The sequence below is a fragment of the Cetorhinus maximus genome, chromosome 25 (assembly GCF_964194155.1).
Source record: "Cetorhinus maximus chromosome 25, sCetMax3.hap1.1, whole genome shotgun sequence".
In the NCBI taxonomy this organism is placed as follows: Eukaryota; Metazoa; Chordata; class Chondrichthyes; order Lamniformes; family Cetorhinidae; genus Cetorhinus; species Cetorhinus maximus.
Genome location: NC_135903.1, coordinates 27,907,510 through 27,931,579, shown reverse-complemented (window position 1 = coordinate 27,931,579; position 24,070 = coordinate 27,907,510). Strand labels below are relative to the sequence as shown.

At 45.7% G+C, this 24,070-nt stretch overlaps 1 protein-coding gene across 1 annotated transcript; it reads right to left on the bottom strand.

Moving 5' to 3' along the window:
* Positions 1–3,538: 3,538 nt before the first annotated feature.
* Positions 3,539–5,346, bottom strand: LOC144667742 (galactoside alpha-(1,2)-fucosyltransferase 2-like). Its single transcript, XM_078529190.1, has one exon. It carries the CDS (start codon positions 5,263–5,265, stop codon positions 4,351–4,353), a length of 915 nt encoding a protein of 304 aa, XP_078385316.1. The 5' UTR covers positions 5,266–5,346; the 3' UTR covers positions 3,539–4,350.
* Positions 5,347–24,070: the final 18,724 nt, after the last annotated feature.

The window sequence follows — 24,070 nt, the reverse complement described above, 5'->3', positions numbered from 1 at the left end:
ATCGTCAGCACAGGAACAGTCCAAATCATCGCCGGCCAGCTGGATGACTCTATTTTCAAAGTCCATAAGGACCTTGATTTGATTTCAGACTGGCACTCCCTCACCAGTCTGTGACCTCTCCCTTTTATATTGTGTGCCAGCTTGAACTGCATGAATACAGGTGGAGAGAGTATAAGAAGGACACCTGCCAGGCGTGTGTGTGGTTAGTGAGTGGTGCCATGGACAGGATGAGGACACAATCCACAGGGCAGGTGAAGGTGTGTGTGAGAGAGTGGATGGTGATATCCCTTGAACTGGCAGTGAATGAGACCCCTGTGGATGTGTGATGGGTTTGTGAGTGTGAGAGTTGAGAGTGATGAGAAGAGGCATTTACCCTGGCAGAAAAGGGAAGACCATTCATCCTCTTTTGGCACTGGGTAGCTGTCTTCTTTTGCAGGGCATTGGCGATGACCACTGTTACCACCATCTCCCATGCTGGATTGGTAACATTGCTTGCTGGTCTTCACCCAGAGTGGGACGGGGATAAAGGACTTAACGGCAGGCCTCCACTGTATCCAGTAGGAGCTTGAGGGAGATGTCGCCAAATTTAGGGGCAGCATGTTTCCTCCCTTTGGCAGCCATAAATTCCCAGCAGCTGCCTATCCCTTGAAGAGTTCTAGCTCTCTGCAGGGGTGGCCTTTAAATATGGCACCCAGATTACTGAAAGCCTGACGGCGGGGCAGGTGAACCAGAGAATCAGTGACCTGGCCTGTTTCCCGGGGATGAATTTTAATGAGGAGGGACACACCGGGAATGGGACGATGTGGCGTGGAAACCCTTCATTGCGGCTGCCTGATGAAACATCCCTTTTCCTGGCCACTACCGCCCTTAGTGCAAATTTGTGACGATTCCACCCATTGTCTCCCATGTTGAGAGCTCTTACATTTACTGCCCAAATATTGACTGCTGGTGAGAGAATTTGAGAAGCATAATTATTTCGACATTTGCAGATTGTTGTGTTGATTCCCAAGTTGCCATTTTCAACCAAGAAACTGCACAATGTTCCTGTTAAACTCCAGCCTGTCACTATTCATAATTGCTACGACAATACCCTCATGAATTTATCGAGGAGTTCTCCCCAAGTCAATCACTGACTGTGACAGTGCCATTCACAAATACGGGAATAGTTGTACACTTGAGTAAAAATTATTCGCATCCATTAATATTCATTCAGAATTTTATTTCTTCATAGGAAATGATTTCCACACAACATGTGCTAGGAATTTAAAGACATCACTGAATTCATGAATTCAATTACAATTACTTCCATTACAGAATTTTGCATTCCATCCTGGATCATTACAACCAGTACATTCAATAATTTTCATGGAACATTATTTAAATAAAACCTTTGCTCATTTATAGAAAAAAAGAAATAAACAGTTTAACATGACTAATTAATCGGCAAATGTGCCAGGCATAATTTTATTGAGTATAAAATCTGCAATTGGTCAAAGCACAAGTTTAATGAGCAGGGAATGTATGATTTCGGTCAGCACTAATTATAATAAAACTGTTACCGTAATATAACAGCAACTGTAGATCAGTGTCTCAGATTTTCTTTTCAGTTGTTTATATGATGGGGGCTTTACTTGTATTGGTAATTATTTGTGACCAAAATGCATGTTGCCATTTTTAAACTTTTCATTCATCGATTCTTGTCACATTCGTATATCTAAATATATTTAAAAAGCTATATGACAAGTCAATTTTAAAATAACAGCTTAGAATGAATTGACAGAACATTTCTGGGCTACACATATTGTCAATGTGCATTGTTTGTGCTGCTCCTAACTTGTAACGTCTGATCAGAGAATCGTCCCAGTTTCTCTGCACAATGATATTACAAATATATGATTAATGTACACCTGATATTGTTGAAGTACAGCAGTGTTCTTGATCAACATTGATCTTTGAAAATATTATTGCATTTCTATAGAGGGGATACCGATTTTTGTGGGAAAAGTCACCTGTCCATTATAGGGACAAGCCAATCTTTATTTCTATTTGGTTCCATAACAGGAACATAGAAACAGGAGAGGCCATTTAGCCCCTAGAGCTTGTGGCACCATTCAGTGAGACCTGATCTGTGAATTTATTCCATAAACCTGACTTTGCCCCATATCCCTTTGCTTAACAGAAATCTATCAACTGGGATTTAAAATGAAAGTAAACCCACCACCAACCGCCATTTGCGGAAGAGAGCTCCAAACATCTACCACCCTTTGCATATAGAGGTGTTTCCTGACTTTGCTCCTGAAACACCCGGGGCAGAATCTTCCACCTGTGGGGCTGGCCTGTCAGGCGCAAGCGCAGAGCCTGTCGCCGCCCGCGATCGGCTGTGCGCCGCCATTTTATGTGGGCGGGCCAATGAAGGCCCCCCACCCAGAGTGACGTGTGCCCAGTAGCGCTCAGCGCTACCTGTGCGGGCGGAAGTGGGGGGGGGGGGCGAGGAAGAAGAAAGGGTGCAGAAATCTCCGAGGCACGGAGCTGCCTCTGGGAGATTGAGTTCAGATTGAAAGTTTGACAAAAAGATTAAAATTATTCAGACATGTGACAGTTTCACATGAGCTGGGACATGTTTATGAATTGAGCAAAATTTATTTATTAATTTAATAAAAGCCTTCATGAAACCTCATCCCGCCTGTGGATGAGGTTTCATGAAAAATGTGAAGGCTGCCTGGGCTCTTCGCTTGCCTGCCAACCTTAAGGTTGGATGGGCAGCATCGATAATGATGTTAATTGGTTTTTAAATGGCCTTAACAGGCTTTTGACAGTTCGGCTGCGCGCCCGCCGAACAGGAGACCCAAATGAAGTGCGGTGACGTCATGACATGAAAATTCTCCCCCATGTCCCCCATTACCAAGATTACTTAATGGCTGAAATTTTACTGCTCAGTTTCCCACGCTACCCTGAAAACTTCAATCAAATCCCACCCCCTGCCCCATCTTCTAAATTCTCATTTGTTCAATCTCTCCAATTTAACCCTTGGGAGCCTAGGAAGCTTTCTAGCAAATCTACTCTGCATTCCCTCCGAGACTAATGTACCTTCTGTAAGATGTGGTGCCCAGAACTAACCAGGGTGCTCCAAGTGTGGTCTAACTAGGGCTTTGTATAGGTGTGGCGTGATTTCAAGCCTCTTGTATTCTACGTTCCTAGAAATTATGGCCATTATTCCATTAACAGATTTGAAGGCCAACATTCCATTCAGGTGAATAATCCACTCTGCCAGTTTTTCACCCAAGTGTAAAAGTGAAATAGTTTCTGTAGGAGTGAGTTGTTGCAAGGCTGTAGGTTTTGGATAATTCGGGACACAAGAGGAAAGGATAATAAATATTATAAAAACAGAAAATGCTCCGCATGACAAGGTCAGCCACATATTGTTTTTATTTCAGGTTTACAGCATGCGCAGTATTTTGCTTCTGTATTAAAAATATTATGATTTAAAGCATTGTTTGTATATTAAGGGGCAGTGGTTCCAATGTTGTGGTATTCTGGAGATATTGTATTGCTGTTTTGATGGTGAGATAAATTGCCCTTTGGTAGTACAGAACTTGTGTATTGCTGAAAAAAATGTTTCGTCTTGGACTCATCAGAACACTTAGCAAGAATACCAATATAAGGGGTAAACAACAATTTATACTGTATGTGAGTGCTGATTGGTTGGCAAGTGGATTCTGACAGTTAACTGTCAGTCACCATCACTGGTGCATTCTCCATTGCAACTCCTCTACCAATCAGAGTCCACTTGCCAACCAGTCAGCATTCTCTCACATACAGAATAAATAGTTGTTTTCCCCTCATATTGGTATCCTTGCAAGTGTCCTGGTGAGTGCAAAACAAAAAACTTCAAAATGTCCCTTTTTTCAGTGATGGTGCGATAATTAGGTTTGGCAGCCTTGTGTTCTTACAGACACATAACAAAAAACAATAAAGACAGTGAAGTTAAATTTACATCCTCTTCTGTGAAGAGAAAGTCTTTAACATATAGATATAGATTTTGACTGTACATTCCACTGCTATACTGTCGAGTCAAACATGAACTATATATTGTGAACCCCTTCAAAGCTGTTCATTCACTAACAAAATAACTGAAACTCATTAAAATATATTAGGCGGTGACTTTGACAAAACAAATACTTTCAAATTTATATAACTTTCACTGGACATTCTGGACACTATGGTTTCTGAACTTAATCTAAATTACTCGCCAAAAGCTCAATTTGGTATTTTTGAGGTTTAAAAAAATATTGAACATAAACAATATAAAATTGATGAGCTTTGAAGATTATAGGACATGTAGCTATTGAGCTAATTTGAAGTTTTCTTGGGCAGAAGAGGTGAGAGATCTGCAGGAATTCCAATCCATTGAGGTAAGAAAGCTGCCTCGTACTTGAAGAACTTTAGAAATGGTGATTCAGGCAAAGTGAAGTTTGTGAGGTAAATTGTCTCCCCACCTGCCAAATAACCAGCCCAGTAACCAAATGTCCCTATTGTCATTATAGTATGATTACAATGAGCAAGGATTGCAATGTCACCAGCTGGACTCGATTGCTTTGGATCATCTGAAAAGAAAACATCTCCTTTGGAATTATCAATGTTCTCCTTACACCAATCCATTCCATTACTTGTCACTGCAAAAATAACATCTTTGTATTTATTTCTGAAGTAAGCCATTGCTGTGTCCAAGTATTTCTTATCAGCTATGACTCCTTTCCAAATATTTGGCATTACATTTATGTAATCTCCTCTTCGAACATGAACACCAACATATGTTACATTCTTTCGCTTCCCCGCAATGCGTCTAAGGAATGCATTGGCCTGTTCTTTGATAAAGTCATGAAAGGTGAACTCACGGAGAATTTCTTCATGGATATGATGATAAAAGGTCCAAGAACATGGATACCCTGAGAGCATAACATACTTTCCTGGAATATTACGGTACTCATCGTCCATCCAGTCATGGAGATTATATTGCTTCCAATTTATCCTATATCTCAGTCTGCCATGGAGGGTCGGAAGTGTAATTTTGAAGATAGAAGACAGGTAATTGGCCATGGCAGGTAAAATGTATGCTTGGTGACCATTCAATTTTGCCAACGCGTATAACGTTGCATACTCGCCCATCTGGTTGCCGAGTCGTCCATCAGGGTTAATTGTCCAAATTCCTTTCAAAGAAGTGCTCATCCTTTTGAAGTCTTTCTCTATTTCACACTGCATTGTCATGGATACATTTTCAAAAACCTCACAATATTTGGCTATTATGACACCATATCTTAACTCATAATTATAGATTATAGTAGCCAATATTATTGTACAGAACAACATTGAAGAGGCCAGTATTTTCTTGCTTTGGAAAGCAAAAACTTTCCTTAAAGGAACCAGTTTCTTCATGTTGTGATTCTGATTTCCTCAATTCAGGTGGAGTTTCTGAAAGTCCAGAAATTGCTCATTATTAGCAAATTTTGAGGACTTGACCTTCATCATTGATTTAATAATGTATCAGTCCTTTTTATGAAGCTACTTTTGAGAAATACATATGACTCATTATTGATTAAATTGAGGGCATAACAACTTAGTACAAACAGGTATAAAGTAATATGACAGACAGGTAATGAGTATTTAGCATCATGATTGGCATCACACTAAGACTTGGGGAGAACCACTTAGTTGATGTGTTTGGTATGTGACATGAACAGCCTTGCAAAATTCCAGTTTTGAAAGATTTGGTGACAGAGGCATTCTACAGGAGGAGAGGGGACTTTATCCTCCTCTCCCTGAGGAGGGAAGACCAGGATGAAGGGCATGTGAGCTTGCCAGAATAGCCAGCTTCCCAATGGTGCACACATGTGGCTTTGACGGCCTCTTCATGTTAACAGGGCTCATACCGCCACGGCAAGAGATTCAACTCTGTTGATGCGCAGTTGGTGCACGACCACACCGAAAAACCCATCTCAGTGATTGCCTACTATACTGGCAGTACCCACAATGCTCTTGTCTTGCAACAGCCTGCATTTCCCACCATCTTTGGGCCTCCCAGCCACACCACCAGATGGCAGCTCAATAACAGGGGTAGCTTCTCCACTCATGGTTCATGACCCCACCTTCTGCCATCCCATTTGAGGTCAGAGGACATTCAATGAGATCTATGGAGCCACGTTCAACACTGTGGAGCAAATCATCATGCACCTAAAGCAGAGATTTTGCTGGGGCCTTTCTGCAGTACGCACCCAAAAATGTTTCCATGTTTGCGCTGATGTTCCGCTTCCTGTGAATCTTCGCAATTATGAGGGTCCCGTCACTTAGCCATTTGGAGAAAAGGGGGAAGGAGAAGGAGGAAGCGGGAGGCTATACACACCACGTGTTCCACTTTGTTCCTGGAGGCAGTCATCCCCTTAGATTAGGCAGAACTTTAGAGTTGGTCAATGGTCAGGGGCAGGAGGATGTGACTGCAAGTCAGGCAGGTAGTGGGAGCCAGCATATAGTGATGGAAGAGATTCAGCCCCTGACTTTGTCCAACAGGTACGAGATGCTTGGTAGCTGTGTGGATGAAGAGAAAGACTGCAAAGTGGGTGAGTGGACTGGCCCTAGCACCATGCTCAATGAAGCCATTCAAGCAGGGGGAGAGAAGAGGAATGTGGTAGTGATAGGAGACAGCAAAAAGTGAGAGCCCAAATGGCTGTGTTGCCTGCTTGGTACCAGGGTTCAGGACATCTACTCAGGGCTGGAGAGGAACTTGCAGTAGGAGGGGGTGGATCCAGTTGTTGTGGTCCACGTAGCTACCAATGACATAAGTAGAACGAGGAAAGTTCTGTATAGAGTGTGTGAGGAGCTTGGCACCAAATAAAGAAGCAGAACTTCAAAGGTAATAATCTTTGGATTATCACCTGAGACATGTGCAAAATGGCATAGAGTCCATAAATTTAGAGAGATAAATGCGTGGCTCAAAGACTGGTGTGGGAAAAGTGGGTTTCGGTTCGTGGGGCACTGGCACCAGTACTGGGGAAAATGGGGGCTATACCATTGGGACGGTCTACACCCGATCCATGCTGGGACCAGTGTAATAACTAGCTGCATAACTAGGGCAATAGAGACGGTGTTAAACTAAATAGTGAGGGCAAGCAATCAAATTTGTGAAGATGTGGTAAATCAAAGAGTAGAGACAAGGCAAGAGAGAAAGGTAGTAATATGGGAAAGAATAAACAGAGGGTGACAGAAAGGGACAGATAAAACAAATCTACAGGCAGAATTTTCGGGAAGGCGGAACAGGAGTGGGCGTGGGCGGGCGTGGACCTGATCGCCACTCATGATTGGGTCCACGCCGCAATTTTATGCGGGTGGGCCAATTAAGGCCTTCCCAGCGTACTTCATGACTCCGTGCGTAGCGGGAGTGAGTGGGCGGCGATGGGCGCGCTCAGCTCACCGGGTCCAATGGCGACCCTGCGGCCTGTATAAAGGAAGGCCTGGCAGCCTTGGGAAGGCTGCTCACAATGGTTGGGCGAAGGGCTCTGCAGAGGGGCAATGGAGGTGACACAAGTCCGGAGGATAGGCCATTGGGGCAGGCCAGGCCGGAGGATAGGCCATTGGGGCAGGCTAGGCCGGAGGATAGGCCATTGGGGCAGGCCAGGCCGGAGGATAGGCCATTGGGGCAGGCCAGGCCGGAGGATAGGCCATTGGGGCAGGCCAGGCCGGAGGGTAGGGCCCTCGTGTGACAGTGTGCCCCTCGTTTTTCCGATAACTGCCTTGCTGCTCTCCTCGAGGAGGTGGCAGCACAGCCGGAGGTGTTGGCTCCCCAGGATGGGAAGAGGAGGCCCCCCCGACATGATGAAACGTGCCTGGGAAGGAGTGGCGGAGGTGGTGACCTCCCACAATGTGGTGCGGTGCACCTGGATCCAGTGTCGCAAGCGGTTCAACGACTTGTTGCGCTCTGGAAGGGTGAGGACACTGTTGGCATTGGTCACCTAACCCAGCAGGTCGGCTTTCCCCCCTGCACCCCCACCAAGTCTGAGTATAATGACTGCATTGAATCATTGACGGCATGTGTCCTTTGCTGGGTGGACCAGCAGATATTGTCCATGCCGAGGTAAGCCTGAGAGGATGGTGAAGAAATGGGTTCTGCACCCACAGCATGTGTTACACTTAGACCCACATGACTGGTTTGGGGGCAGCCTGGAGGAGCTGCACCTAGACGCTGTGCTTGAGCTGCAGGACATGTCCAAGTCAGGGTGATGAGATGCTGGGAGGGGAGCTTCAAGGTGGCAACGAACCATCTGCTGTCCTCTGCATTCCACGTGCTTGCACCTACTTGCTTTGGAAGGATATACCGAGTGATGCCTAATGTGATGTAGGCAGCGTGTGGCCAAGGAGTTGGGGGGGTGGGGAACAGGCCTAGCACCTTTGTGTGAGTGTTCAGCAGCTGCGGGATGAGGAGGCTCTGGATCCCTGATATGTCCCACTCTGGTTGGGGTGGGCTGTGCTTGAAGAGAGTCCATGTACAATTTGCACAAATCAATGCCCTTCTCTCATTTTCAGGAGAAGAATACTCATAATGCTGCAGAGCGGTTGAGGACTGGAGGTGGCCAGGCGCAGTGAGCCATTCTCAGCTGTTCCGAGCAGGAGGCCTTGGATTTGGAGAGGCGCCATGCACCCAGGCCCACTGTCGGTGAGGCTGGGGTGCCATGGCCAGGTATGAATGCCCAGCAGTGAGATCAGCATTGTTCCCCCAACAGCCATAGCACTGTCGAATGTTCAGTGATTTAATTTTGCAACATGGCTTGACCATTGCTTATGGAAGGATAGTGATCTGGGGGACAGGGATGCACTTTGTCATCATCTCCATGTTTAACTGATCCAATGTCCTTGTTCTTCCTTTCAGTAAGAGTGGAGCAGGGCCTCACACACCTGAGGGCCGTGAAGTCTCACCTGCGTCACACCATCTCTGCCAGGCAGACACCAGCGCAGATACTAGCACCTCAGTGGGAGTTAGAACATCGGCTAGTGTCCCGGGGCACAGCGGTGAGGGCACTTCACAGTTGCTGGAGGAGCTGGCAGAGACAGAGAGTGCCCATGGCGCCAGCAGTCGGGGGGCTGCAGGCGACCAGGCACATGCTCAGTTGGTGTCTGATGATGTGCCTCTGGAGTCGTCCGCGACACAGCAGGGGCAGGAAATGCAGCCGAGTGTGCGGGAGCATCTGGGGGAGATACATGAGGCTATGCTTGGCTTGGTCTCCGTGGTGGAGGGGTCTACGCAGACAATCGCCAAAGCAATGAGCCACATGTCCGAGTGCCATGGGTCCTCCATGGAGAGAGTGGCGACTCTTGTGGCGAGGCTCCTCCAAGGGACCCATCAGGGCTTCCTGAGGATACGCTCGGACCAGCAAGCCCTCACATCGGAATTGACCTCAGCTGGTCAGTGCTAGTGTGGGAGGTGGTCTAGGCACCAAGTTTCCCAGCTCGGTGCCCATCCATCCACAGTGAGCAGGGAGGTCCGAAGCAACCTCACGTCAGCGCAGCAGCCACCTGTCGTCTCTGCGGGCACCTCTCAGGGCGCTCCGGATGAGGGCGGCAGCTCCTCCACCCCTCTCCCAGTGACCGTGTATCCAATGAGCTGCGACAATTGGGGAGATGCCAGCTGTAGAACTGGCACATCCCTCCCAGTTGAGGCCAGCGCAGGCTCCACGGGCCATAGGACGACTGCCAAGGTCATCGAGGCCAACAGGACAGCAGAGTCAGCAGGTTGGCTCAGATGCCACTCCGAGTGATGGGGCAGCACCAAGACATAGCATTCGGAAACGTAAGGCGCATTAGGCACACCACGGGTTTTTCACTGGTGCTTTTGAGTTGGCCCGAGAATGAGGTCTTGATGATTTGCCTTGAACTGAAACACCCTTGTCATTTTGTTTCATTAAGTTTCTTTGCCTGTGATATTAAATTCAGACATGTGACCATGGTTGAGAGTGCCCCTTTTCATCTGCATGCGTATGGTTTCCAAAAATGTTAGGAGTGCTTTGTGGGACATTCAGCTTTATCAACAAGGCCCTTAGTTACTGTTCCTAACCTGGCAGATTTTGCACTTAGGTATCGAGTATGGAGCCTACAGCCCAGGCTTGTCCTGGAGGTCCATCTGTGTTGTGCTAGCTGACGGTTCGACGGTTTAAAGCCTCCCAGGTGTCCCTGTCTCCCTGCAGTATGCCCGGGTCAGCGCCCACATCCTCAGCATTTCCCTGTTCATGCTCATCATCGGACCCACTGCTGGACTCATCATGTGCAGCCGCAGACACTGCGTCAACATCTTCGTCGTCCACTGTGTCCCCTCTTTCCAGCGCAAGATTGTGGAGAGCGCAGCATGCGACCACTATCACTGAGACACGATCTGGAGGATACTGGAGTGCATCCCCTGAGCGGTCCACGCGTCGGAAGCGCATCTTGAGACGTCCGATGGTTCTCTCCACCACAGCCCGTGTGGAGCCGTGGCTCCTATTGTACCGCTGCTCAGCTTCTGTTCTTGGATGGTGGAGAGGCGTCATGAGCCACCTTCTGAGGGGATAGCCCTTGTCACCCAGCAGCCAACCATCATGCCAGGCTGGAGCACTGAAGAGCCCGGCACCTGGGAGTGCCTGAGGATGTAGGCGTCGTGGGAGCTGCCTGGGTACCTTGCACAAACTTGCGGAATCAGCATCCTGTGATCACACACTATCTGCACGTTAATGGAGTGGAAGCCCTTCCTGTTGACAAAGGCACCGGGCTCACCTGCTGGCGCCTTGATGGCCACATGTGTGCAGTCTCTAGCACCCTGGACACAGGAGAAGCCAGCAATGGCCACCAAGTCTCTGGCTCACTGTGTCTGACTTGCCCAGTCCCAACGGAAGTGGATGAAGGTCAATGCCCGTCTGAACAGAGTGTCTGTAACCAAGTGTGGACAGCTGATTGGGAGACACCACAAAGATCACCCACCGAGCCCTGGAAGGAGCCAGAGGCATAGAAGTTGAGGGCAGCTGTGATCTTCAGAGCCTCTGGCATGGGGTGTCCACCCACACAGTTAGGGGAGATCTCAGGCCCAATCATCTGACAGATAACGTTGACTGTCTCCCTTGAGAGACGGAACCTCCTTCAGCACTGCACCTCAGACATATGATGTCTTATAAAATGTGTTTATAAATTTTATAAAAGCTTCAGGAAACCTCATCCCGCCCTTGGATGAGGTTTCCTAAAAAATGTGAAGGCTGCTTGGGCTTTTCCCTAGTATGGGCAGCGTTCTTAACTGTTTTAATTGATTTCTTAATGGCCTTAATAGGCCGATGACATTTCGGCTGGCATGTGCCCACCGATCGAAATATCGCGCTGGCGCACGATGACATCAGGGCGCACGCCCAACATCATCACGTGTCATTTTATGCGTAAGCATGTCGGGCCTGTCCCCGCACGCCGACCGGAAGATTCAGCCCATGGAGAAAATAGAAATAAATAAGTATGACCTGATAGCCATTACAGAGACATGGCTGCAGGATGACATAGATTGGGACCTGAATAGTGAAGGGTACATGACGTTTAGAAAGGACAGGAAGCTAGGAAGAGGAGAAGAGGTGGCTCTGTTAATTAATGATTGCACTAGCACAATAGGGAGCGATGACCTACGTTCAGGAAACCAGGATGTGGAAGCAGTTTAGGTAGCAATGAGAAATAATAAAGGCAAGAAGTCATGCGTGGGACTGGTGTACTTGGTCAGACGGGTTATAAAGGAAGAAATAATGAGAGCTTGTCAGAAAAGTATGGCGATAGATATGGGGAAGTTTTAATCTGCATTTGGACTCAAAAAATCAGATGGGGATAGGTAGCCTGGGTGAGGAATTGACAAAATGTTTTTGGGATAGTTTCTTCGAACAGCATTTTCTGGCGCCTACCAGAGAGCAGGCTATGCTAGACCTGGTATTGAGCAACGAGATAGGATTAATTAATGATCTCATAGTGAAGGTGCCGCACCCTAGGTAGCAGCAATCATAATATGATTGAATTTTACTTCCAGTTTGAGAGAGAGAAGAGTGAGTCTAAGACTAGTATTTTAAACTTAAATAAGGGCAATTATGAGGGCATGAAAGTAGAGGTAGCTAAAGTGAACTGGCAAATTATGTTAAGGGCTAGGTCAATAGAGATGCAGTGGCAGGCATTTAAGGGGATATTTCAGAATACACAGAATAGATACATTCTAACAAGAAAGAAAAATTCCAAAGGGAGGTCCCACCATCTGTGTTTGATTAAAAGTGTTAAAGATAGTATCAAACTTACAGAAAAAGCATATAATTGTGCAAAGATGGGTAGCTAGTCAGAAGATTGGACAGAATATAAAAAAAGCAAAGATGACTAAAAGATTAATAAGGGAGGAAAAAATAGAGTACAAGAGAAAGCTAGCTCGAAATATAAAGACAGTAAGAGTTTCTATAGCTACTTAAAAAAGAAAAGTTAACAAAGTGAGCATTGGTCCTACAGAAAGTTAATCTGGAGAATTCATAATGGAAAATAAGGAGATGGCAGATGAACAGGTATTTTATTTTGGTCTTCACTATAGAAGATACAGATAACATCCCAGAAATAGCGGTAAATCAGGAAATGGAAGGGAAGGAGGAACTCAAGAAAATTACAATCAGCAGGGAAGTGGTACTGAGTAAAGTGTTGGAGCTGCGGGCTGACAAGTCCACAGGTCATGATGGACTTCACCCTAGGGTCTTAAAAGAAATGGCTAGTGAGATAGTTGATGCATTGGTTTTAAGTTTCCAAAATTCCCTAGATTCAGGGAAGGTCCATTAGATTGGAAAATAGTGAATGTAACTTTTTTATTTAAAAAGATAGGGAGACCGAATTAACAGGAAACTCTGGGCCAGTTAGCGTAAGATCTGTCTCAGGGAAAGTGTTAGAAGCTATTATTAAGGACATTATAGCAGGACACTTGGAAAAATTCAAGGTAAACAGAAAGGGGCCAGCATGGTTTTGTGAAAGGGAAACCATGTTTAACCAATTTATTGGAGTTCTTTGAAGAAGTAACATGTGTTGTGAATAAAGGGGAACTGGTGGATGTACTGTACTTCCAGAAGGCATTTGGTAAGGTGCCACATCAAAGGATATTGTGGAAAATAAAAGCTTATGATGTAGGAGGTAACACATTGACATGGATATAAGACTGGCTAGCTAACAGGAAACAGAGGGTAGGCAGAAATGGGTCATTTTCTGGTTGGCAAAATATGACAAGTGGTGTGCCACAAGGATTAGTGCTGAGGCCTCAAATTTTTACAATTTATATAATTGACATGGATGAAATGACCAAAGGTATGATGTCTAAATTTGCTGATGACACAAAGATAGGTAGGAAAGTAAGTTGTGAACAGGACGTAAGGTGGTTACAAAGGGAGAAAGATAGGCTAAGTGAGTGGGCAAAGATCTGGCAAATGGCGTATAATGTGGGAAAATGTGAAATTGCACATTTTGGCAGGAAGAATAAAAAAGCTTATTATCTAAATGGTGAGAGATTGCAAAGCCCTGCAGAGGGATTGGGTGGGCTAGGGCATGAATCGCAAAAGATTAATGTGCAATTATAGCAAGTGTTATGTTGTTACCAAGGGTTTGCTCTCCTCAGCGAACACAGTTGCGCGCTTATCTACTGAGGTGTTGGTCGGTAAACTAAACGATGTGGACGAAGAGACTGTTGTGTGGAGAAGTATATGCTGTTTGTTCATATAAACAACAGAGCACAAACACATGCTTCTTGATCCAGAACCCATTCTACACTACTGATTTACAACGTAGCCTGCACTACACAGCAATTGGGTGATACAGTCACGTAGTCAATCTGCTCACATTCTCTTAAAGGTGTATTGCACCTAAGATTACCACAGCAAGTAATTAGGAAAGATAATAGAATGTTATCCTTTATTGTGAAGGGCATTGAATACAAAAGTAGGGAGGTTATGCTTTAGTTATACAAGGTATTGGTGAGACCACATCTGGAGTACCATGTTTAGTATTGTCTCCTTATTTAATAAGGGATGTAAATGCATTGGAAGCTGTTCAGAGAAGGTTTGCTAGACTGATACCCGAAATGTGTGGTTTGTCTTATGAGGAAAGGTTGGACAGGCTAGGCTTGTATCTGCTGGAGTTTAGAAGAGTAAGGAGCGACTTGATTGAAACATAAAAGATCCTGAGGGGTCTTGACGGGGTGGGTGTAGAAAGGATGTTTCCACTTGTGGGAGAATCCAGAACTAGGGGTCACTGTTTAAAAATAAGAGGATTTAAGACAGAGATGAGGAATTTTCTTTTTCTCTCAGAGGGCTGTGAGTCTTTAGAACTCTCTTCTCTTCCTCAAAGGCAGTGGAAGCAGAGTCTTTGAATATTTTTAAAGCAGAGGTAGATAGATTTTTGATTAGCAAGGGGGTGAAAGGTTATCAGTGGTTGGTGGGAATGTGGAGTTGAGGTTACAATCAGATCAGCCTTGATCTTATTGAATGGCAAAGCAGGCTCGAGGGGCTGAGTAGCCTACTCCTGCTCCTAATTCATGTGTTCATATATCGTATATTCATGTATATGTGTAAATCTGGACAGAACGAGAAGGACCATATTCTGAGACTTTACTTCAGTTAAAAGGAACTTCCTCATCTTCAACATGGATCCACCATTCCATTACCACACCATTCCACATCATATCAGACTCCCCATGACCAAGTTCCTCCAGCCTATATCACTCAATAAAGGTTAACAGCAAAAACCCTCACATGACAAGGAAATTACGGAGAGGAGGCATTCACACTGAAGTCTGACATGGTAATGTCACTTCCAAATTTTAAAAGCGGTGGAAAATATGGAGTGTGGATTTCTCCCAGGTTGCGATGGAATGTCAATTCTGCTTGTCTACGAGGTAAATAACCAGAATTTGCATGCTGTTGACTGGAATTTTATGGCGTGTTTGCTTTTTCATGGGATCTAAGGGCTGTCAGCCCTGACTGGTAAAAGGTGGCGACAACAAGGTAAGGTCTCAGTGTTATCTCTATCAGCCAGGCATTCTGCAAGGCTACTTTGGGTGAACGTGTGGGGAATGGATACCATTACAGGCTGGAGCGGAAGGATTCTGAGGATGGGGTTTACAGTGGGCGGCAGTCAGCTAACGTAGCCATGCCTACAGGTGCTGGTTGTGTATGGGTGTAAATAGCAGTAAGTGGTGGGTGGGTGGATGGTGGGGGTATGGTGTGAAATCTGCAAGAGATGCAGAAGCACAGTGCAACGTGCTCTAAAGGGAGTAGCAAATGGAAGGTTCCAGCAGTGGTGGACTGCAAATATGTTGCAAGAAAACAGGAGAGACTGTGGTGTTTTTACCATCCTAGCCCCTTAATTTGGAGCTAATGAAATCTGATGCAGCTCGCGATTAATTTTCCTTAACATCGGCCAGATGAAGCCAGGCAATTGCTATGGATAAAGTGAAGAACCATGCTTCAATTTTTTTTAAAAAAAGTCTAATATAGATCAATTAAAATTAGGGCATTGCCAACTTTGGGGATTAATGCATTAATTTTCAGCACACTTCATTTCCTCAAAGCCATTGAATTGTAGAAGTTAAGATTTCCCTCTTTACTCACTTTCAGAACTGCTTCATTCGCTGACTTCGGGTTTTAACATTGCTCAGCTCAATTACTTTATTCTCTTCATTGCTTTCATTTTCTTCCCATCTTTTCTCTGTCTTTGCCATTGATTGTTCTTTATTGTCTCCGTCTCATAGTTGTTCCTTCCATATTTCACTTCATTGCTGCTTTTCTATAGCGACATGTGCAAGACTGGTTTCCCTGTTCCGGCAAGTGTCTGTACCAAGGAAATGCTTTGATCTTCTCCAGCAGTGACACCAGTAAAGCAGACTCATTAAAACGGACTGTTCTTTCTTATTACAATCAGGAAGTTAAAAGCACTTGCAGTCAATTTAAATATAACTTTTCAGATAGCAAAATCTATTTGAATATTTTAACTGTCAAAATAAACAACCTGTCCAAAAAAAAACTTCCAAAAATTCTCATCGCGGAAAAATTTTATAATTCACAAATATAAAATGAGCTTTTGAGGACCAGTAAGGATGTTTAACAAATATTATGTTAAAAAACCCAGCTAACTTCACTCAACAAGGTCTTTAAAAAAAAGTTTTTAACAACTAGCGAGTCTAACAACGGAAGTTCCTGTCAATTTCTAGGGCCAAAACTTTCCGCTTGCTCAGTTTGTCAATTAAGTACCGCCCAGCGTCTTAGCGACTCCCGGGGACAGGGGTTGTAACTGGAGGATGATTTGGGGGGAGGGAGGATGGGGTAGGGGGGAGGAGGAGGTGGAGGACTCCCCGCCATGTCACCAGCCAGGTGTGGGCGGAGGTTGGCGACACTGCGATGATGTGCACCCAGTGCCGCAAAAGATTCAATGATTTGCTGCGCTCTGGAAGGGTGAGTACCATGTCAGCCTTGGCCATTTGACCCAGAAGGCAGTCTTAGCCTTTGAACCACCCCCCCACGTCTTGCTGTCGTTACTGCATTGGACATTTGGCGCATGCTGGGTGGGCAAATGGGTACTGACCATGCTTACATCAGCCTTAGTGGTTGAGGAGTAGATGGGTTCTCCCCACAGCATATGTTGGTGTTTGTCGCATTTGAGTAGTCTGGGGGCAACCTGCAGGGGAGGCAGCTAGACACATACTCAGAACCCCAACACATGTCATATTGATGGTGATGAGATGGTGAAAGGGGAGCCTCAAGTGCCATCTGCTGGCCTCAGCCGCCCACCTAGTTGTGCCTCCTTGCCATGGGTGCTCAGACCAGTATGTTATTCAAAGTGATGGACGCCGAATGTGTCCAAGGTGGCCGTTGGGGGAGGGGGTTGGGACCAGCTGTACTATCTTCTGGGGACTGATCACCAGTAGTGTGGACAGGAGCCGCTGGAGGCCTCAGGCCCTGTGGTTGGGGTGTGGCGTGCGCGTGCAGAGTACATGAGCGATCAGTCCCGATAAATCCTCTTCTCTGTTTTGCAGGCAAAAAGTAAGCACAATGCCCGGGAGCGCCAGAGGACTGGAGGTGGGCACACCCTCTTACAGCGCCTCACACCATTTGAAGAACAGGCCATGGAGCTGGGGAGGAGGCCAGGGCGGCCGGGGGCGGCGAGGCTGGGGTCCAGCAGCCAGGTATTTGAGGTCCACAGTCCCATCCACTCTGTCTGCCCACCATCCAAACCACTGATGGTTGCAACAATCGTTAATGCTGAAACAATGCTCATTCACAGACTGAGACACTCTGACGTGTGGGTCATACAGAAGGGACCCTCGTCCCCTTGAGGATTCATGTCTTCACCACCTTACAAAGTCACCTTATCCCATTTATGACCACGATCACCATGGTCTAACATACCATTGGATCGCTGCTGCACAGCCAAAGAGCTATTGCATCTTTGGGGGTTTGAACCTCCACCACCCTTTCAGCCAGTGCGCCCCATATTACTCTGTCCAAAAGGTCCTCAGCACCTCAGCTGTGAACCTCATGGCACTCAACTTAGATAAATGCCACCACGTTACTCATCCCTGCGCCAAGGGGAAATGTTGCCTTCTGCCCACCCGGTCTATGCCCTTACAAACGGAATGAAGGCCAATAATGTGACCTCTCAATCTCCTGTGATCCATGGCAAATGTCGCAACTGTTTGCGATGTTTCCTCAGCCCCGCAACTATCCAGGCCAGAATGCATCCAGGTCGGTACTTCTGCACTCTCCCCACTCCAATGGTACATAACATGCCATGTGGCATTCCTGAGGCCATCTGACCAGCCTGTCTGCATGTGCGTTTAATGGTTGGGTCTCCTCTTGACTCTTTTCCACCCCACCAATGTTCGTCTCCTTAGGGTCTTGAAGGGTGAGCGACTTATGAGGCTGGGGGGAAAGGGATGAAAGGTGTTACTGACTGAACGCTAACTGATGCACTGTCCTTGTTGTTAATTTCAGCATCACCACCAGAGTGACGCGCCCATCGACCCTGCAGCCCCCCCTCTACACCTGAGGGCCAACAAGTGCAACTTGTGGCACATCATTTCAGCCAGCCAGGCACCAGCACAGCCACAAACACCTCAGTGGGGACTTTACCGTTGGCTAGTGTTCTGGGTCACAGTGGAGACGGCACTTCACAATTGCTGGAGGAGATGGTAGGGGCAGAGAGTGCCGATGGCTCCAGCAGCCGGAGGGCTGCAGGGGACCAGGCACTTGCTGAGTCCGGCACTGATGACGTGCCTCTGGAGTTGTCACCAATGCAGCAGCTGCAGGACAGGTGGCAGGAAGTGCGTTTGCATCTGGCAGGGTTGCATGAGGGAATGGTTCAGTTGGTCTCTGTGACGGAGGAGTCCAGGCAGAGTGCACGTGAAGGCATGAACCTCAAGGCAGAGCTTCAGGCATCGTCCAATGAGAAATTGGTGACTCTCATAGAGAGGGGGTTCAATCGGATGGAACATTTTATGATTGGGATATGCTCTGACCTGCAAGCCCTCACAGCGGTACTGGCCACAGGTGGTCATTCCCAATGTGGGAGATGTTGCAGGCACCAAGTGTCGGCACTCGGTGCCCATGCATCTGTGGTGAACAGGGAGGTCCAATGTGACCTCACGTTGGTACAGCAGCTGCCTGTCATCGCTGCGAGCTCCTCTCAGGGTGCTCCGGATGAGGGCAGCAGCTCCTCCACCCCTCTGCCAGTCAACGTTTCTTCCGTTGAGGCTGCAACAACTGGGGAGGTGCCAGTTCAGGAACTGGCCACTCCCTCCCAGGCGCAGCCATCATAGGCTCCACGGGCCAGAGGACGCCCGCCAAGGTCATCGAGGCCAATAGGACAGCAGAGTCAGCAGGCTGTCTCTCAAGCCACTCTGAGCAATGGGGCGACACCAAGACGTAGCACCCACAAACGAAAGCATAAGGCACGTTAGGCACTCCACGGGTTTGTCACTGGTGATTTTGTGTTGACCGTAGAATAGCGACCCAAATTTTTCTTATTGCAATGGATTGTTGTTTGGTTTTCTTTTGGACAGAATAAAGTCCACTTTTGTGACCATGGCTGAGGGTATTTCGTTTGTGGTGCATTTTTCTTTATCACATAGTTATCATGAGTGTTTGAGTGGACTTTGATGTTTCTATACTAAGCCCTTAGTTGCAGCTGAACAGGTGAAAGATGTGGCACCTTAGTGCCACGTGTGGAAGCGCCAGGCATACTGTTCTTGCTAATCCATGTGTGTGGAGCTAGCTGAAGGTTCTTTGGATTAAATTGTCCCGGGTGTCCCTGCCTCCTTGGTGCAGTAGCGGGTCGGCGTGCTGCCCCTCATCATCGCCCTGTGCTTCCTCATCCTCTGAGCCACTGCTGGATTCATCATGTGCAGCCTCAACGAGGGCATCAAGGTCTTCATCGTCAACTGCATCCCCCCCTTTCCAGCGCAAGATTGTGCAGAGTGCAGCATGCTACCACTATCACAGAGACGTGATCTGGGGGGGTACTGGAGTGTGCCCCCTGAGTGGTCCAGGCAACGGAAGTGAATCTTGAGAAGCTCTCTCCACCACAGCCCTTGTGGTGCCGTGGCTCCTAATGTAGCGCTGCTCAGCTTCTGTTCTTGGATGGCGGAGAGGCGTCATGAGCCACCTTCTGAGGGGATAGCCCTTGTCACCCAGCAGCCAACCATCCAGCCGAGCCGGAGCACTGAAGAGCCCCGGCACCTGGGAGTGTCTGAGAATGTAGGCGTCATGGGAGCTGCCTGGCTATCTTGCACAGACTTGCAGAATCTGCATCCTGTGGTCACACACTATCTACACGTTCATGGAGTGGAAGCCCTTCCTGTTGACGAAGGCACCGGGCTCACCTGCTGGTGCCTTTATGGCCACATGTGTACAGTCTATAGCACCCTGGACGCGGGGGAAGCCAGCAATGGCCGCGAAGCCTCTGGCTCGCTGTGCCTGACTTGCCTGGTCGCAGCAGAAGTGGATGAAGGTGGATACTCATCTGAACAGAGCATCTGTAACCTGCTTGACACAAGTGTGGACAGCTGATTGGGAGACAGCACAAAGATCACCCACTGAGCCCTGGAAGGAGCCAGAGGCATAGAAGTGGAGGGCAACTGTGATCTTCAGAGCCACCGGTATGGGGTGTCCATCCACACAGTTAGGGGAGATCTCAGGGCCAATCATCTGACAGATATAGTTGACTGTCTCCCTTGAGAGTCGGAGCCTCCTTCGGCACTGCACCTCAGTCATATTGAAGTAACTGCTTCGCCGCCTGTATACCCTGGCAGCAGGATAGTGGCGTCTTCTGCGGTCCCCTCTACCTTGGACAACCTCTTGGCCCTGCGCCCCTTGTGCCTGCGCCTGGCCTCCCAAAGGTGGCTCCTCTGGAGGCTGATTGTCCAGTCCTGGCCTCCTCCTTATTCTGTCCCTCCCTTCCTCCTTAGGGGAGCTGCTTCCAGTGGAGAGGTCAGAACCCATACCCCCAGGCTAAATGGAGGCCTCCGGAAAGCTGCAGGCCCGAGAAGGATAACTGTCTGCAGACTGGTTTCAAAGTACACAAGAAGCTCTTGGAAATCGATGAGAACTGCTAACAATCACACAGGTAACTTTTAAACACTTTCAGCAATCAAAACTTCGTGGAAAACGTGAACAGCCCCTCTGAGTCCACATAGCCCGACATTGCATGAGTTTTATTAAAAACCTCCTGCCCTCTGGGCCCGTGCGCCGACCCGAAGTTCGCACGGGCCCCTCAAAATCCAGGACAATTGGCAAGTTTAAGGGCCTTAACGAGGCCTTTAATCGATGGTGGGCAAACGCCCCAGTGCTGAGCGTGCCCGCCGGCTGAAATATCGTGATTCCGCGTGATGTCGGCACGCTCACGACACATTTTAAGCGCTGACGTGCGGGCTCCACCACCCGCACATCAGCTGGAAAATTCTGGCCATGATTTCAGGGAGATTGCAGTCTGAGGGAACCGTTACTACACAATCTTTGAAGGCGCCTCTGCTCACAAACAGCAACTTCTGGATTTGCTGAAATAATGATGGTGAATGTTGGCAGTTTCACTGTCATTACTACAACGGAATCCAGGCCATTTTCTTTGTCAGCATATAAGCACAATTTTCTATTCCAGTAGGGATGGGAGCAGTAGGGGACTGCATTCAAAATGATGGCTGAGAGTGTTATACATTCTTTCCCTCCACACATACTGAAAGTAGGCTGGATCTTCCTTAAATAAAGTCATAATACTGAGTCCGGTGGTTTCAACCAGGGTTGTGAAATGCTCTACTATTAACAGCATTGCCCCTGGGTTTGTAAAGGAAAAATGGTCAAGATTCCCCAAGAGTAATTTTGAAGTGTATCATCATCAGGTGAGCACAGGATCAGATTCAGCTATAATATTTCCCCCATTGTCAACCTCCCACAGTCTAATTATCAATGACTGAGGCAGCCAGCTGTCAGTGTACCATTTCTTTCACAAATACCAACTCATGGATGATAGAGCAAGTGACTTAAACACACCATTTTTGGCAATAACTTGTTTTTTTAATTATTTTAAAATTAGAAATACATAAATATTTCATAAAGTAAGAATAATATAATGGCCCTTCTTTACAACAGTGAAACTCTGTAGACTTCATTAATAAACCAATTAAATCTAATTTCAACTCCAGTACATAACACATGAATAGACCTGGGAATATCAGAGAAGTATTGCGTTACAACAATAATATTGCAGTTTAAACGGTGATCATTCAATAGATACTCCAAACATGTGTAAAAAAAAACAATTAAAGATAAATAACAACAGTAACTTTACAGACAACGTGGATTTTTCTTTCACTTTTAAGAAAGACATACTATTGCTTAGCGAGCACAGGAAGTGACATTACTTACCATTAATAGGGTATAATACTGTATATTCACACACAATATGCCTCATCATTCGTACAATGTAAAGGTTTGACCTATTTATTTCATTTAGAAAAAGCTACAACCAAAAATACTGTCCACAATTTGTTTGAGACATGAATACAAAAAGTAACCACGGTATTAACTAAACATGCACTGAATCACTTGCGTTATAAGACAAATTACATCTTGTTGCTACTAAGAAAAATATTTTGACTTACTTTTGTTTGTAAAGGTAAAATCTAGACCAGAATACAAATAATCTCAATGTGCACATCATACAGAAATTTCCCCACTGTTTGGAGCAGGCAAAAAGTTTTAAAGGAAGCTGAAAGGTAATATACAATTGCCGTGTATGTTAAAAAAAAATCAGAAATACACTTCTCCAATATAATTTTATTTTTAAAATCACATTAAAACTATAAATTGTTTTTCGGCAAAGATAAGGTAAATGGTAGATTTAGGCAAAGTAAAAAGAAATGTGGTTACAATTTTTTTTATATGCATCTAACTGACAAACTAAATAACAACTTTTACTTGAATATTTTTAATGTGTTGAAGAGAAACATTATTTATAAAGAGAAAATTGAGTTTGTTGCCATCTTATGAGAAACAAGTCAAGAAACCCCACATCTATTTTGTTCTAATGTTGCAATCAGCAGGGACAAAAGTATATTGGTCTTGTACTTAAATAACTCCTAATCAAGCTTTAGGTGTGAATGGTAAACTTCAGAATTTTGCATTTGTTTAAATCCAGATGTACCCTGTATCAAATAATGTAGGATAATGATGCACACAATACACACTTGTGACTAAGTTGTGATATTCATTTTTCAGTAACAGACTCTCAAATAGCGAATGCTCCATGTGTGAATGAGTTACGAGATCTCTTGCAACAATTGAAAACTGCAGTAAAGTATCAGCACCATACCCTACCTTCATTGTGGAAGGTTATACATTCAGTAATAATTTGTGTGTGTGCTTAAAGCATATGAATAATACATACAATGTTCTACTTATGTCACACTATTTATCGGAGGCCGTACTGATCTGTAACATATCTAAATAATGCCTCAATAGCTATTAATGGAGAACAGTTTTAAGATTTAAAATACTTCTTAAAGCACAAGCTAAAACATTTTAGAAATTATGTTGTTCAAAATGTCAGAATCCCCATCATAGAAAATTATATTCAAAAGTTGCAATATAGACCTCTGAACCTTGATTAAAACATGATGCTAAATTCACTCAGGGATTAAGTGAAATGCTGCTTAGAAGTCTAAATTTGAAGTCAACAATGTGAAAATGTTGAATATTTTGGGCAGTCAAAATTAAATGAACCTAATGATTATGAGAGAGGTTCATGTAAGGGGTCACCAGTCAGCAATATTGCTAAAGATGCTGTTTGTAATTTTGGTACTTTGGATCAGCCAGTTGATCAGTCGAATCCTGGGGCCCAGTGTAACATTGTGACGCCCTCTTTCTAAACTATGGCAAAGGATGGACAGAACACAACAATCTCCCATTATCTCCATTAACTTTTCATTCTGTGGACACAAAATCAGAATCAAAGGTAAATGGTTTGTGAACCAAGAAAAACAATACCAAAACACTCTGAAACACCAACCTTGCTGTGTATGAAGTGGAATATGGATGATTTTTTAGCAATGTAGCAATAAATTGAGAAGAAAATGTGCTACCCTTCTTTCTATTCACTCTTGAACTACAGGGGCAAGCGCTTTAATGTAAGGCACCTCCACAAATGTTACATTTCTTCTGCTGCTTTGGTTGTGTCAGCATCACAGACTAAAATCCATATTCTGTCAACATTTATGAATGTGGTTCACAATGTGACAATGACCTGTTGATATGATAATCTGTTTTTTGTGATGTTGATTGAGGGATAGATATTGGCCGGGACACCAGGGATAACTCCCTGCTCTTCTTCGAAATAGTGCCACGGGATTTTTTACATTCACCTGAGCAGACAGATGAGAGTCCAGTTTTAACATCTTATCCAAAAGACAGCACCACCAGCCGTGCAGTGCTGTGCTCTGATTACAGTGCCCACCTTTGATTACATAAAAATAACTACGTGT

Excerpts from the sequence above, each read along its gene's own strand:
- LOC144667742 (XM_078529190.1), bottom strand. The coding sequence starts at position 5,265 with ATGACAATGCAGTGTGAAATAGAGAAAGACTTCAAAAGGATGAGCACT.